This window comes from Colobus angolensis, unplaced genomic scaffold (genome assembly GCF_000951035.1).
Source record: "Colobus angolensis palliatus isolate OR3802 unplaced genomic scaffold, Cang.pa_1.0 Scaffold70, whole genome shotgun sequence".
Taxonomy (NCBI): domain Eukaryota; kingdom Metazoa; phylum Chordata; class Mammalia; order Primates; family Cercopithecidae; genus Colobus; species Colobus angolensis.
The window spans coordinates 3419616-3433466 of NW_012120710.1; the positions used below are offsets into that span (position 1 = coordinate 3419616).

The 13851-nt window shown below is 36.6% G+C and overlaps 1 protein-coding gene across 1 annotated transcript in view; it reads right to left on the reverse strand.

The window, feature by feature from the left end:
- Window positions 1-13851, reverse strand: part of ADAMTS3 (ADAM metallopeptidase with thrombospondin type 1 motif, 3) — a 288200-nt gene that overhangs the window by 34808 nt on the left and 239541 nt on the right. Inside the window, exons 6-10 of the mRNA XM_011927136.1 lie at window positions 6750-6833; window positions 4131-4287; window positions 3278-3383; window positions 2750-2893; window positions 1982-2114 (exon numbers count right to left, since the gene is read on the reverse strand). Coding sequence (XP_011782526.1) covers window positions 1982-2114; window positions 2750-2893; window positions 3278-3383; window positions 4131-4287; window positions 6750-6833 — 624 coding nt within the window. The remainder of the gene's footprint in view (window positions 1-1981; window positions 2115-2749; window positions 2894-3277; window positions 3384-4130; window positions 4288-6749; window positions 6834-13851) is intronic.

The following is a 13851-nucleotide window of genomic DNA, read 5'->3' on the forward strand; positions in this document are numbered from 1 at the left end:
GGCAGGAGAATCGCTGGAACCCAGGAGATGGAGGTTGCAGTGAGCCGGGAATGCGCCATTGTACCCTCTAGCCTGAGTGACAGAATGAGACACCATCTCAAAATAATAACAATAATAATGATAATAATTAATACTTATAAATAGTTGACCCAAAGCAGAAAAAAACTGTCAAAGTTTCTGTGTAAGATAAAGTATTCCAGGTACAACAAAATATCATAATACATTCATACAGTTTGTGAAATATTTTCCATATATTTGATTCTCATACCAATACATAGCTGAGAAATATGGGTTACAGGTTAGGGCTATAGTTATGGTTACAAGTAAGACAGTAACAGCACGAGACTAGAGTCTTGGTTTTCATACTCTTCAGAATGGTTTTTAGTTTCCTAACACACCACATTATAATATCCAAATGTTTGTATAAGCAAACATGTATATTTGTGTGTGCTCTTTGCTTGTTTGCTCTTTCTCTCTCTAAATGTAAACATCTTACCAATCATTATCTAGATTTTTAAAAATCTCAAACAACAGCTTATCCACATATCTATTGCCTATACTGCTAATTACCTACATACACTTTTATGTGCATAGAAATTTTGTATTAGTACAGATTTTTAGATGTAGGTTTTTTGTTCTAATCCTTATTACCGAATGTGGAAATTCTACTTTTCCACAACATTAAGTCAAAGTTTTAGAAAATTCTCTGATCTAAAACACTAATGCAAGTAATTAGGAGCTCACAGCGTATACTTTATAGATAGACCAAATGGTTGTATATGGAAGGTTTCAAACAGCAGATCAATTTCTTTCTAGCCCCATGAAATACTTATGTTCCTTGCTCTAACATACAAAGCTTGCTCCAACATAGAAAAAGTCCTTCTTTTTTTTTTTTTTTCTAATGAACTACTAAAGACCAATATGGAAATTTAATGAAACATAACTCTAATGTGAATAGTTACAGTGAAGACTGGTTTTAATGGATTCCACTGAACATATATATGTGCCTTTCTTGTGCTAAGCACTTTAATTATATTATCATATTTAATCCTCATACCAATCTTATCAGATAAATACTATCATTCTCCACGTATTACACATGAGGAAAGTAGGCCAGAGAGATTAAATACGGTGCCCAAGGTTATAAATTTAAAAAGTGTCAGCTGGGTACAGTGACTCACGCCTGTAATCCCAGCACTTTGGGAGGCCGAAGTGGGTGGATCACAAAGTCAGGAGTTTGAGATCAGCCTGTCCTAAAACCCTGTCTCTACTAAAAATACAAAAAAGTTAGCTGGGAATGGTGGAGAATGCCTGTAATCCCAGCTACTTGGGAGGCTGAGGCAGGAGAATTGCTTGAACTCGGGAGGCGGAGGTTGCAGTGAGCTGAGATCGTGCCACTGCACTCCAGCCTGGGCGACAGAGCAAGAGTCTGTCTCAAAAAAAAAAAAAAAGGAAAGTATCAGATCCAGGACCTGACCCATGGTCCTGACCCCCATGCTATGCCACATGATTCTTTTATTAGACTATACCAGCACAATCCTTCCCTATGGTCACACATACATGGAATTCTGCCATCAAGCTAAAGAAAAGCAATAAATCTAAGGCTTAACAGTCATCTTCTCTGAAAGTCACAAAAACCAGGGGATGAAAAGAACATGAAGATTTGAGCCTGGCAGCCTTGGTTTCAAAGTCCAGTTCCCCTGTTTACCAGCTGTGTGCCTTCAGCAAGTTGCTTAATCTCTAAGCCTTGGTTTTATCTTCTGTAAAATAAAAGTACATCAGCTCTCTTCTAGTCTGTCATGAGAATTAAATAAGACAATATATTTAAAGCATGTAGATGTAGCACATAGCAACACAATGAACACAAAATAATTGCTAGATATTATTATACTTGCACCAGTGAGTCTGCAAATCTCACCAAGCAGGAGCTACACAAACAGATTTCAAGATGCAAAATCTGCATCAACTGTGAGCAACATACCGCAGTGCACATTTTATAGCCAACACCAAAGTCAAAACGACATTGCTCATCCATAGAGTAATTGATTCCAGGAAGTTCTGGGAGTTTAGGCCAATCATGATCAAAAGGGTCATCAAGGAGACAGTCATAGGAACTGTAGGAAGAAAAATATCGCATGTAGTTAAATGTTCATTTAAAAAAATCAGGTCCTGATTTAAAAAAAAAAAAAGTAGTCTTCGCTTATATACTTTAGAATTTCATCCCAGATCATACAGCAATTTCGCAAAAACATACATTTAAGGTTTTGGTTTCGGTTCCACTTAGAAAAAGACTCTTTACCTGTATTCATGCCAGGGAAGTAAACCAAGCATGACTTAGGAGTGTAGTAGAGCCACGATTATTTGAGTCACTAATTAAACCACCACATGGTGTGGTAGGGCACATCCTGACACCTATACTGTAGAGCACAGCTGGTATCATATGCAGGAACCACATGACTGTCCTCCCCCCAACCTCAAGTTTGACCATTAATCAAAGATTCTATAACAACTTACTAAAGGAAAATTACATTACAGTTAAAAATTTACTTATATTGTAGACTTATGGCTTCAAGTATTATGACTCCATGATAAAATTGTTGTGCCGAATGTTCTAAGTCATAAGAAAATGTTTATTATCAATAATAGTTTTCATTTACTGGGAATTTTGCTATGATCAAGTCCTAAGAGTCAGTTTTATGTCTGTAGGCTATAAAATAAATACTCTCATGACACGCAGCAGGGGACATACTGGATATATCTTTTCAGTTCTTGACCACTGCATCGGGACCAGTGGTAACGATGGAATGCAGCTTGTACCAAGGGAGCCATGACACTTCCCATAGCAGTCTCATCACCACACCTGTTGCCTTGTCCATCATGCTCCATTCCCAACCTAGAACACAAAAAGACCTCAGTGGTAAGAATCAGGGGCTACTGCCTTCACTTAATTTTGGTTTTGAAAATAAGCCCTGGGAAATAACGTATTTTTTTAAGTCAGCGTGGCTTTCTTGAAGAAGTCACAGAAACAGAAATTGACAGCAACCTGACAGAAATGCCCTTCTTATTCTATAGCTCTGAAAACGACAGGAGTGCCTCTGCAAGCCAGTCACTCATTTAGTTTCAGTGCATGACCTCTTCTCTGTTTGCAGTTCTTCACACTTGGCAAAAGACAAGAATTGCATGCTGGCATGCATTCTGCCCAAAGAGGAAACAATACTGAGAGAAGCAGGAAAGAAAAGATCTTTTTTTGGCTTTATAGCCGTCAGCAGTGACTTACACATGGCCCGTTTCATGGGCTACTACAAAAGCAGATGAAAAACCATCCTCATGATTCAGGGTACAACTTCTCACTGGATGACACATGCCGGTGACTGGAGCATATCCTGTAGAGAATAACAATTACTTTTATTTTCATTTTATGAGAAGACTCATTAAGAATTACAACTGGACCTTTGCCTAGGGGAAAAAAAGTAAAAGCCTTTCAGGAAACAGGGGCAGCTTTATTTCCCTACCAGCATTGTGTCACATTCTCTCTGGAAAGCCACAGGTAATGGTCTCTAAAAAGATTCACTGTGTCTGCATTTTCTCCTTTCCTAAGGGAAGGAATGGCCCGGGGTTACCATTCTCTTCTGCCCACCAGCTAAGCCCTTTCTGTTTTAGTAAATGGTCCTTCATATCGTGGTACTGATGAAGGAAGCCAGAAATTCCATCAATGTTGAAAAGAAAATCATCAGTCTGCTTCTTCCAAAGTCCACATCAGAATTTATTAGATAAATGTAAGCTGACTTTGGAAGAAAGCTCTTTGGCAGCAGTCATTTCTCATGGCATCTCTTTTTTCATTCCAAACAGTTAGTGGAAATCACACTGCATTTTACAGCATCCCCTCCATGCCCCCAAATGCGCAATCACTATTTTAAAAGCAAGTATAATTTATGATGGTATTTAAGTGGCTTTTAGCATCGAGAACTCCACAGAAGTCACTGGAAGCATCAGAAAGAAAATGCATGCTTGGCCAGAGTGTGGTGGAAAGTGGTGGTGGAGAGCTGAACATTTGAATAGACTGCCTGATTTAGGATTACTTTTTAAAAGTCATGACTTTAAGTATTTCTTCTACATATTGATGGTAATACCTTGCATTCCAGCAGGTCCAAAGTCTTGCCTGGTTAAAAAAATTGCATGGTCATGGTGTTCAGAGTGGTTGAGATCAGATCTTTGTTGCTGGGACGCCCAGCGACACACATTCTCCAAGCTTCTGGATGGGTTTCCCCTTTCTATGAGGCTGATGGACTAAGAGAAAACAATATGTTAAAGACACACATGACAATTTCCCAAAGGCTTCGTTTGATAATTTTCTCTGAATTGAATTTGGGATTAAAGTATTTAAACGATGATTCAATAATATTTAGGGGTTATTTTGATATTCACTGTGATTTATGAATTCTAAATGCCCATGAAGGGTATTTTAATAATAATAGATTTTACCTGTGTGAAAGTCAAATAATGCCATTTTTGAGAATGGTTTTATTATGTTTGAGAGAGAATCTCACAATTTTACCTGTGGGAAAGTCAAGTGATACCATTTATGAGAATGATTTTGTTTTGTTTGAGACAGAATCTCACTCTCTCACCCAGGATGACGTGCAGTGGCATGATCTGGACTCACTGCAACCTCTGCCTCTCGGGTTTAAGCAATTCTCGTGCCTCAGCCTCCTAAGTTGCTGGGATTACAGGCATCCACCACCATCCCTGCTATTCTTTTTTTTGTGTGTGTGTGTGTGTATTTTTAGTAGAGACGGGGTTTCACCATGCTGGTCAGGCTGGTCTGAAACTCCTAACCTCAAATGATCTGCCTGCCTTGGCCTCCCAAAGTACGGGAATGTTTGATGTGAGATTTGCTATTGTGAGGCAACTTAATATTAACCATTTAGGTAATAATTTTAGTAGTCTAAATAATTCCTGGTTCAGCTTAGATTTGAATTTCATAGAAGAACAAAAATATTGAGAAAGATTCTGACATGTTTTTCCAGAGATGTGAATGTATAAAATATTAATTAAGATTTTTGTTTATTTTTTATGATCCAGAATTAATCAACATTTGGGGAGAATATGAATTCTTCCATGAGTTGGCAAGGCTGGTGAAATCTTAGTCTATGCAGAACCATCAAATTACATTAACTTTACACTAAAAAAAAGAAAAACTCCCATTTTTTAAAACTTTACGCTACTGAAGAGGGGTGGACTCTTCCAGTTCTGATATAAGAAAATAAGTTCGTTGAATGTTTTTTTTTTTTTGAGGCGGAGTCTCGCTCTGTCGCCCAGGCTGGAGTGCAGTGGCCGGATCTCAGCTCACTGCAAGCTCCGCCTCCCGGGTTTACGCCATTCTCCTGCCTCAGCCTCCGGAGTAGCTGGGACTACAGGCACCCGCCACCTCGCCCGGCTAGTTTTTTTTTGTATTTTTAGTAGAGACGGGGTTTCACCGTGTTAGCCAGGATGGTCTCGATCTCCTGACCTCGTGATCCGCCCGTCTCGGCCTCCCAAAGTGCTGGGATTACAGGCTTGAGCCACCGCGCCCGGCCCTGAATGTTGCTACCATCACATTAGGGTCAGGAGTTAAAAGTTCAGGGGGAAAAGGGTACAACCTTCAGGAAACCACTAGCCACACTTCTCAGAGTAGTTCTGATGAAATGAAATTTGAACTTGGAACCAAAAATTAATCCCCATTTAACTGACAGGCTGAATTTTGTTACAGTTCAGCAAATGTTATTACCAGTGTTTACATTCTTAATAAAATCAGCTTCCTTTTTTTATATACTGATCACATACTTTTCCAAACAAATGCTTTAACAACCAATTGGAGGCTGTTATTTCCAGCTGGAGTTAACTCATATTCCTTGTTGGCAATATAAAGTAGGTCAGACTTATGTGATAAAGGTCGATGACACTCAATCATTATAAAATGACACGTGGATGATAACTATTTAATGAAATGCAAACACATGGATTTTTCCTATTTCCTAAATGTACAACTTCATTAGTATTTCATAATCAGGAGGATTAATTATGAGAGAGAGATGTATAATTTTAAAAATCAAGAAGGTTGTCAAGCTAGTTGTTTCCTGTATGTTTCCTCCTTAAAGGAGCTAAAATCAATTATACTACATGAAATGCCTACTATATGCGTTTTTATCCAACTTTCGCTTTTGAAAAAAGTAAAGCTCTTTTAAATGAAAAGCATTCACTGTGCACCTCACTCTTCTTAAGGGGAAAGATATATGTATATACAACATTGTTTTTAGTGAATCAAGAGAAGACAAAGATCTTTGTCTTTTTTCTTCATTGTACATTCCAAGCACCTAGAAAATATCTGCCACTTAGTAGGCATTCAATATAATTGCTTCTAATGAATAAATGAAACACACACTCGATGATAACATTAGGCTAAGGAAATTCTCTCTCCTCATAACAGTATCCATTCTTTCCATTCATAAGTCACACCTAAAGTCAGGGTAATTATCTACATCTTTAGACAGAAATAAATAAGCAAATGGCAGCCGCATAAAAATCATTCATCATCTGCTCAAATTTGGAAGTCTCCACTCACGTGGCAGTTTCTTCTCCTCAATTTCAAGCAACTAGGAGTTAATGTGGAATATGTCTACACCATAAGTTAGATGTAGCTTGAACAATTTAGTCTTCTATTTGCTAACCTAGTCCCTAATGTTTACAATTCATTTTTTAAGACATTTTACCTTTGCATATCCCAGCATTATCATGCGCACCAGGACCACATTTATATGCACTCCGAGGGACTCATCATGGTAAATTTCATTCACCTAGAAACAAAAAAAGATAATTGCTAAAAGAAATGAAACACTGAAGATTTCATGAGATGTACATATAAGCTGTGTAATCACCACAAATAGGTAAGTAAATTGCTATTTTTAAATTGAGTTTAATAGCTGCACTCTGAAATGTAGTCATTTACTTTTAGCTTTGGAACAATCTTTGGATATATAAATTGCTAATTCTGTAAACTCCACAGTAATATGAACGTACAGGATATGCTCAAAAGGGTCTTGTTATACTAGTGCGGTGTTAGAAGGAGTCTACGTGTGATGTAATCCAAATATAACATTAGCCAAAAGCAACCACAGGAAGGTGACTTTGGCAAATCATTTGCTAGCTTGTGAGTTGCCCGCAACCACAGTAAAGGAAAACAGCAAGCATTTGCCTACTGGGGTGTCTCTGTGACAATTAGGGGTGCTACGTCTGGTTGAGAGATCCAATGGCTATGGGGTCTGTGTGCAGGAGCTGTGGTAGTGTATCTGAGAGCCAGCTAGCAGGTGGGGCAGCTGAGGCGATTGCTTGAAAGTGCTACAAGATAGAAATCCTCCAATATTTAAGTTACTAAGGAGACTGTACGAGTACCTATCAGATGAATGTCAGCCCTGGATGCAACTCTGAGTCACTGCTTTTTGTTTAATTTCAAAAAATTAGGCTGAAATTTCTTTTCTTTTCTTTTTTTTTTTCTGAGATGGAGTCTTGCTCTGTTGCCCAGGCTGGAGTGCCGTGGTGCGATCTTGGCTCACTGAAATTTCTAAAAGTGACTCGGTATACTTTAAAATCATAGATGTTGGAATAAGTGCAACCTCAGAGGTCGTACTCCAACTCTGTTTTATATAGATGAGGAAAATAAAGCCTGTAGAAATTAACTGACATGCAAAACACACAGTGAGCTATTGGCAGATATGAATCTGAAGTGAACTGTAACAGTATCCTCTCATTAAGCTAGTGCAAAATTAGTGCAAATAAAAAATACTTAGCAACATGGCAAATGTTAGCAGGAAGGAGAAAGGTGGAGTTATCAGACTAGAATGCAAAGTTCTTGGCTGTTCCCAAAAACAACGACTCGACGCTTGTTAAAAAGACTAAAAGAGGGATGAAAAACTAACTGCAACTCAGCTTCAGATCCTGGAGATTTGAACAGTAGGCATAGCAATCTGAAACCTGCACAGAAAAGATAGGCATAATCTCATAGAGAGTGGCTTTAAAAGTAAATATAACTCAAGAATGACTCAAGAATGCTCTAAAACAAGAAACTCACAAATCATAATATTTCGATTTGCCACACAGACCAAGAAGATTCAACTGAATTGTTTCAAGAATCCAATGTGACTGCACAGAAAACCTTAAAAAAATCAGGGTCTTGAATGTAGACTGAAAGCATACTTATTGAATTTGTAGAAGTCACAAACAAGAAAAGAACAGCAAAGGTGGAAGTAAAAAATCTGGCTAAGCTAGAATATGCTAGAGATAACAAAGTATAACTTAAAAAGAAAAGATGTAAAGTCCTTTTAAGTGGAAAAATGCACGAATATATACACACATACATTTATACATATATATACATGCACATGCACACACACACATACTCACATACATAGAATGGTAAGACTCAATTTAATACTTCCACAAGATAAGGCAAGCTGTGGAAAAAAATCTGCAATACACACTTGGATTGTGTAAGTGTGCAGGCAGATAGCTCATGCCCAAGTTGTCCCACTCTAGGCTACAGAAAACCTGAAGTATTGAGTGCATTTTTCTGGGCTGTCTTATGACAGAGGTGCTTGACAAAACATGAATATATCATGAGAAGAGCTAACAGCAAGGAGGCCAGAAAATGTGTCTTATAAAGAAGAGTTGGGGAGACATAATGGTTAAAAGCCTGAATGCCCCACATTAATAGTCTCAGATAAATCCTGGTTCAACCCCTCACTGCTTGTGAGACCTTTATCATTCTGAGTGTCAATAAAATGGACATAATAAAAATAATATCTCACAGGGTTAGGGTGAGAATTAAGACAGTTAACTCATGCAAACGAATTGCTCAAAAATTTTATGAGTGAGAAGGAGGAAGGGGTTTTTAAGGATATTAGAGTACGAGAAGTAGAAAAGAAAAACATATAAGAATTAATAGCCTTCATATGGAAAAGGGGTTTGATTCATTCTGTATATCTATAGAAAATAAAACTTAAAACCATTCACGTTATTAAAGGGGTAAATTTCAGCTCAATATAAAGAAAAAGTGAAAGTTAGACAAAAAGCTGTTGTTTCTCATGGGCTTTTTAGTCATGGGCTGATTCTCTTATCTTATGCCACACTTCATGCTGCCTAATTGAAAAGTGAATCAACTCTTCCAACCCTCCTCTTCTGGATTCATTATCTGATAACATATTCCTAACTTTATAGTTGCAATAAAAGTTAAAAGTCAACAGCCAGGCCTGTCACCAACACATTCATTCAGAGACTCATGTCTATCCCAGGAGGCTTCTTGTAAGGCAGCTGTTTCAAATTAGAAACATGGCTTTGCACACCACCTTATAACATGTGCTTAGTTTAATGAAGTTGAAATGTAAAATGCACTTGATGTTAAAATAAGGTTGAACAATGTTAGTAAATAAACAAAACTAGATAACAAGAAAACACAACTAAAGAAAAGGAGACAGAAAGAGTGAATTAATTTCTGGAGAAGGAGAAGTAAGAAAATGTAGGAGGCACTTAAGCCAATGCACATAACAGTGACAGCTACGCTGTAACATATGTAATACATCAATGCTATAGGAAGCTCCTACATCAGAAAGTCTTAGAATAATAAAATGAAGGAAAGATGGGAATGATGACAAATAGCTTGTGATATTTGAGTTAGTATAAAATGTACATATAGTCATCCTAAATTAGTAAATTCATTTGTACTTAGTGAATTATAAATTAACATAGTGTCAAGAAAGTACAATGGATAAAATTATTAATCTCAATAGCAAATATGATATTACAAAATGAATAAAAGGGAATTTTTAAAATTCAGATTTACCATTCATCAAAATAAAAGTATTACTTAATAAACGTCACTATTATGCCAGGCTAATTAGAAAACAGGGTGACCCAGTAGAAACAAAAATCAGTCTAATAATGTTCTGAGTCAGCATGCATTTTGAGATTCACAATATATGCATAAATTATTACAGGTAGAAATAATCAAATACAAGGGAATAATATTTTTACACAGCACAAAGTATTCTTTCAATGTGGCAATTAACCAGCTGTCTATACTGTACAAAGCACTGTATCTTACTATTTTGATTTTCAAGGATTGAAAAAGTTCCTCCATATTATTCACTTCTAAAATACACTTAATAATTTGACTGCTTTTCATCTTGCCAGGCCCTATCAATTCCTGAGATGTACTGTTTTCATATTCGGAAACACATGGAGTATGATAAGAGTTGGAAAAATAATATAGCACCATATTATTAGATATTCAAAACCCTGGGTTCTGTTCCCAGCTTGGACATGGATAAACTGAGTGATCTTTGGTTGGTCATTTAACCTGATTCTTGCTTTTCTTGTTGACAAACTCTAATTTTACTTCCTTTGTCTGTTTCACAGTGTTGTTGCTCAAAACAAGCAAGATGCCATATAACTATACTCAGCAAACTACTGTTTCGCAGTGTTGTTGCTCAAAACAAGCAAGATGCCATATAACTATACTCAGCAAAATACAAAGTACTTGAGCACCTATCCCCCATCCATGCACAAAGTTTAAAAAAAAATTGCAAGTGTATTTTCATAATCTACCTGAATAGTTCAAGAAAAACAATTGCCCTAATCATAGTTTTTACTGAAAGGGACCTCAAGATTCTTCTATTTGAAATTTGTTAAATCTCAATCTCATTGAAATATCTAGTTTAAATTATCAAGAAAATTATTGGGAAAAATCATGTAAAAGCTATTTCCAGCAGATGGCAGTATGCATGCTTCAGAGGGGCAAAGGACAAGCTGCTTCATTCACCTGAATGTGCTTACATACCAGTCAGTATGCCAGTGTTTTCCTATATTTACACATAAATGAAACAATCTCCTTGAAATTAAATAAGAATGGTAAAACATTATAACCTGAGACAAATGCTACGTTTTAAATGCTTACTCATTTGACTCTTAAGAGCAAAGAAAAATATTGAAAAAAATCATTATTTAGACTTTTTTCAATGTCATCTGATTACAAAATTACATAAGAGGCATAAGGAAATTCTCATGATTTAGCTGTTTTTAACACTCAAATAATATAGAGAAATAACTAAAAGGATATACTAAATTAGCAATTTGAATCTGTCAAGATGGGCTAAATTCTTATTAGGAAATTCTTAATAATTCTAAATAATTTCTTATTTATTAAGAAAGTAATTTTACAACTTTTAGTGAAAAGGAAAGTAACTTTTCTGAAGTAAAAGCAAAATCAACAAAAAGAACAGCTAATAATACAGAGAGCTTATCAGCTTCCAGACACTGCATTAAACACTTTACCTATACTAATTCAAGTAATCCTTGAAATAACTTTAGAGATATTAACTCCATTTTACAAGTGCAAAAGCTCAACATATATTAGGGAGCTCAGAATCCTATAGCGGACAGATGTTCTCATTGCCCAGAGAAGTTAAGTAACTTGCCTGAGATCACACAATTAGTACACAAGCAAGGGATAAAAATGAGCAGTCTGACTTCAAAGTCATAGCTATACCCATTTTGCTGTACTTCCACAGACCTGCAAGCCACAACACTGTCATTATGCATAGGATGTGGTTTTAAAATCATCAGTAGTGATTCTCAACCTTTAAGAATATACTGTGGAAACATATTGAGAAAGAGAATGTAAAATTTGTAGCTTCTTTTCATAATCTTCCTTATGTAAATTTTAAGCAAATGAGGAGTCAGAGTTTAAATTTAATATCAATAGGATTTATTGATGACCAGTATGAGGGTATTCCACAAAATATTGAGAAGAAATAAAGAGGAGCTAGAGAAGAAAAATTAAACAAGAAAAGAAATCAAGGGTGAAATGTACAACCAGTGTTTTGGATTGCAAGAAAAGCAGTAAGCATAAACATTCTAAATGATGTATTTGACACTGCATAATGCAAACCAAAGTACATCTACAAAAAAACCTGAGTATCTTTTCACCATGTGAGCCAACCTATTGGACCATGGGTAGATTTTCTGTGAGGTGTTCAGGGTTGAGCCTAGAGTCTTTATTAAATTACCTGAAAGAAGGGGTGAACAGAACATTAATTCAATTTTCAGATGACCTGATGTTGGAAGAGTTTGTCAATGATGTGAGGGAGGAAAAGGTAAAATCAAATCAAGTATTTCTTTCCTTGAAATGAAAATTCCTTCCAGGTTTGTTCCCGGACAGGACAAATTCTCCCAGGACATTTCGCTGGCAGGACAATCTGACCTGCTTTGTCTGACTAGCTGATGAACAGCTTTGTCTGGCTTCAACAAAGCAATACTCATTTTTTGTTCAGATGGGTGGATTAGGTCTTGAGAGGTTTGATAGCTTAGCAGTGGAGAGCATGAGCTCTGCGTTAGACTGCCTGGATTCGATCTTAGTTGTGTGATGCTGGGCATGTTATTTGTCTCTGTGCCTCAGTTTCCTCACCTGTAAACTGGGATAATTACAGTATTATCCTCATAGGACTGTTGAAAGTAATGAATGAATTCATATAGGTACAGTACTTGATGCTTGGCCCTTGCAAGTACCAAAAAAAAATAGCTGTAATTATTGCTATTATTCATATAGAAGCAAATAAACACCACATATATACAAAATTTTTTTTAAAAGAGACTTTTGGTTAACTGAAAGTAAACAAGTACTGATGAGATAGCCTAAGTGATTCTGGCTAGATATAAAAGAATTCTGAAATGGACTGAGAAAAATATTACTCTGTCCACAACTATCTCTTACATAGGTAAAAGTTCCAAATTCATACCTGCTTGGATTCTTAGCCCCATACTCAATATTCCTTTTCCTCAGAATACAGGGGTGTCTTCCAATCTGCCAACTCTTCCCTTATCTCCAATCTCATATGAATAATAACTACTGTTTATTGATTCTCTTATCAAATATTTATTGAACAGTTGCTATGTGCCCAAATGTTCTAGGGGTGGGGAATGGAATAGTCAATACCTTTGACTCTCTGTTCTTATGAAGCATATATTCTATTGGGTAAAACAGCCTATAGGCATGAAAAAAATGAATGCAAAAAGACATGCAGGCAATGTCATTTGAAGTGGGAATAGGCGTAATGAAGAAAACAAATATATGAGTGACAAGATAGAGGAGGACAAGAGGAGGTGAAGATTGGGTACTATTTGGGATTGGGTAGTCAGGAAAGGGAGAACCATGGACAGGAAGGAATAATTGTGTGACTGTTTAGGGAAAAAACAATCTAGGCAAAGGGAAAAGCAAGTGCAAAAGCTCAACATGTATTAGAGAGCTCAGAATCCTATAGAGGACAGACATTCTCATTGCTACTTTATAAAGAGACACACCCAGAGAGGACACACAGTGTTTTCCTCAAATGATTAGCAAAGCTCTCAAGTCTATGTGATATCAGTGCCTGTTCTCTTTTCGCAAATACCTTGCTCTATGTTGTGTTTTGTTGTTGTTGTTGCTGTTTTGTCATGGTGGAAGCACTGAGTCTCTAGACACTCACTCCAAAAATCCCCTCCATGCCCCTTGTTTAATGGCTTCCTTCCTAGGGATAGTAACATTCTCAACTTTCTTTCATGAAAAAAAAAAGAAAGAAAGAAAGAAAAAAAAACCTATCTACAATGTTCTGTGGGATGTGGTACTGTTTACCATGATATTTTTCAATGACACTATTCTGTTTCTTTAGCATGATTAGCTCTACTTTCTTTGCCTAACCTTTCCATGTCAGTGTTGCTCAAGGTTTGTTTGTTTTTTGACTGTTCTCTTGATACCTGTTTCCCCTGCAATATTCTCTTCACTGCTGT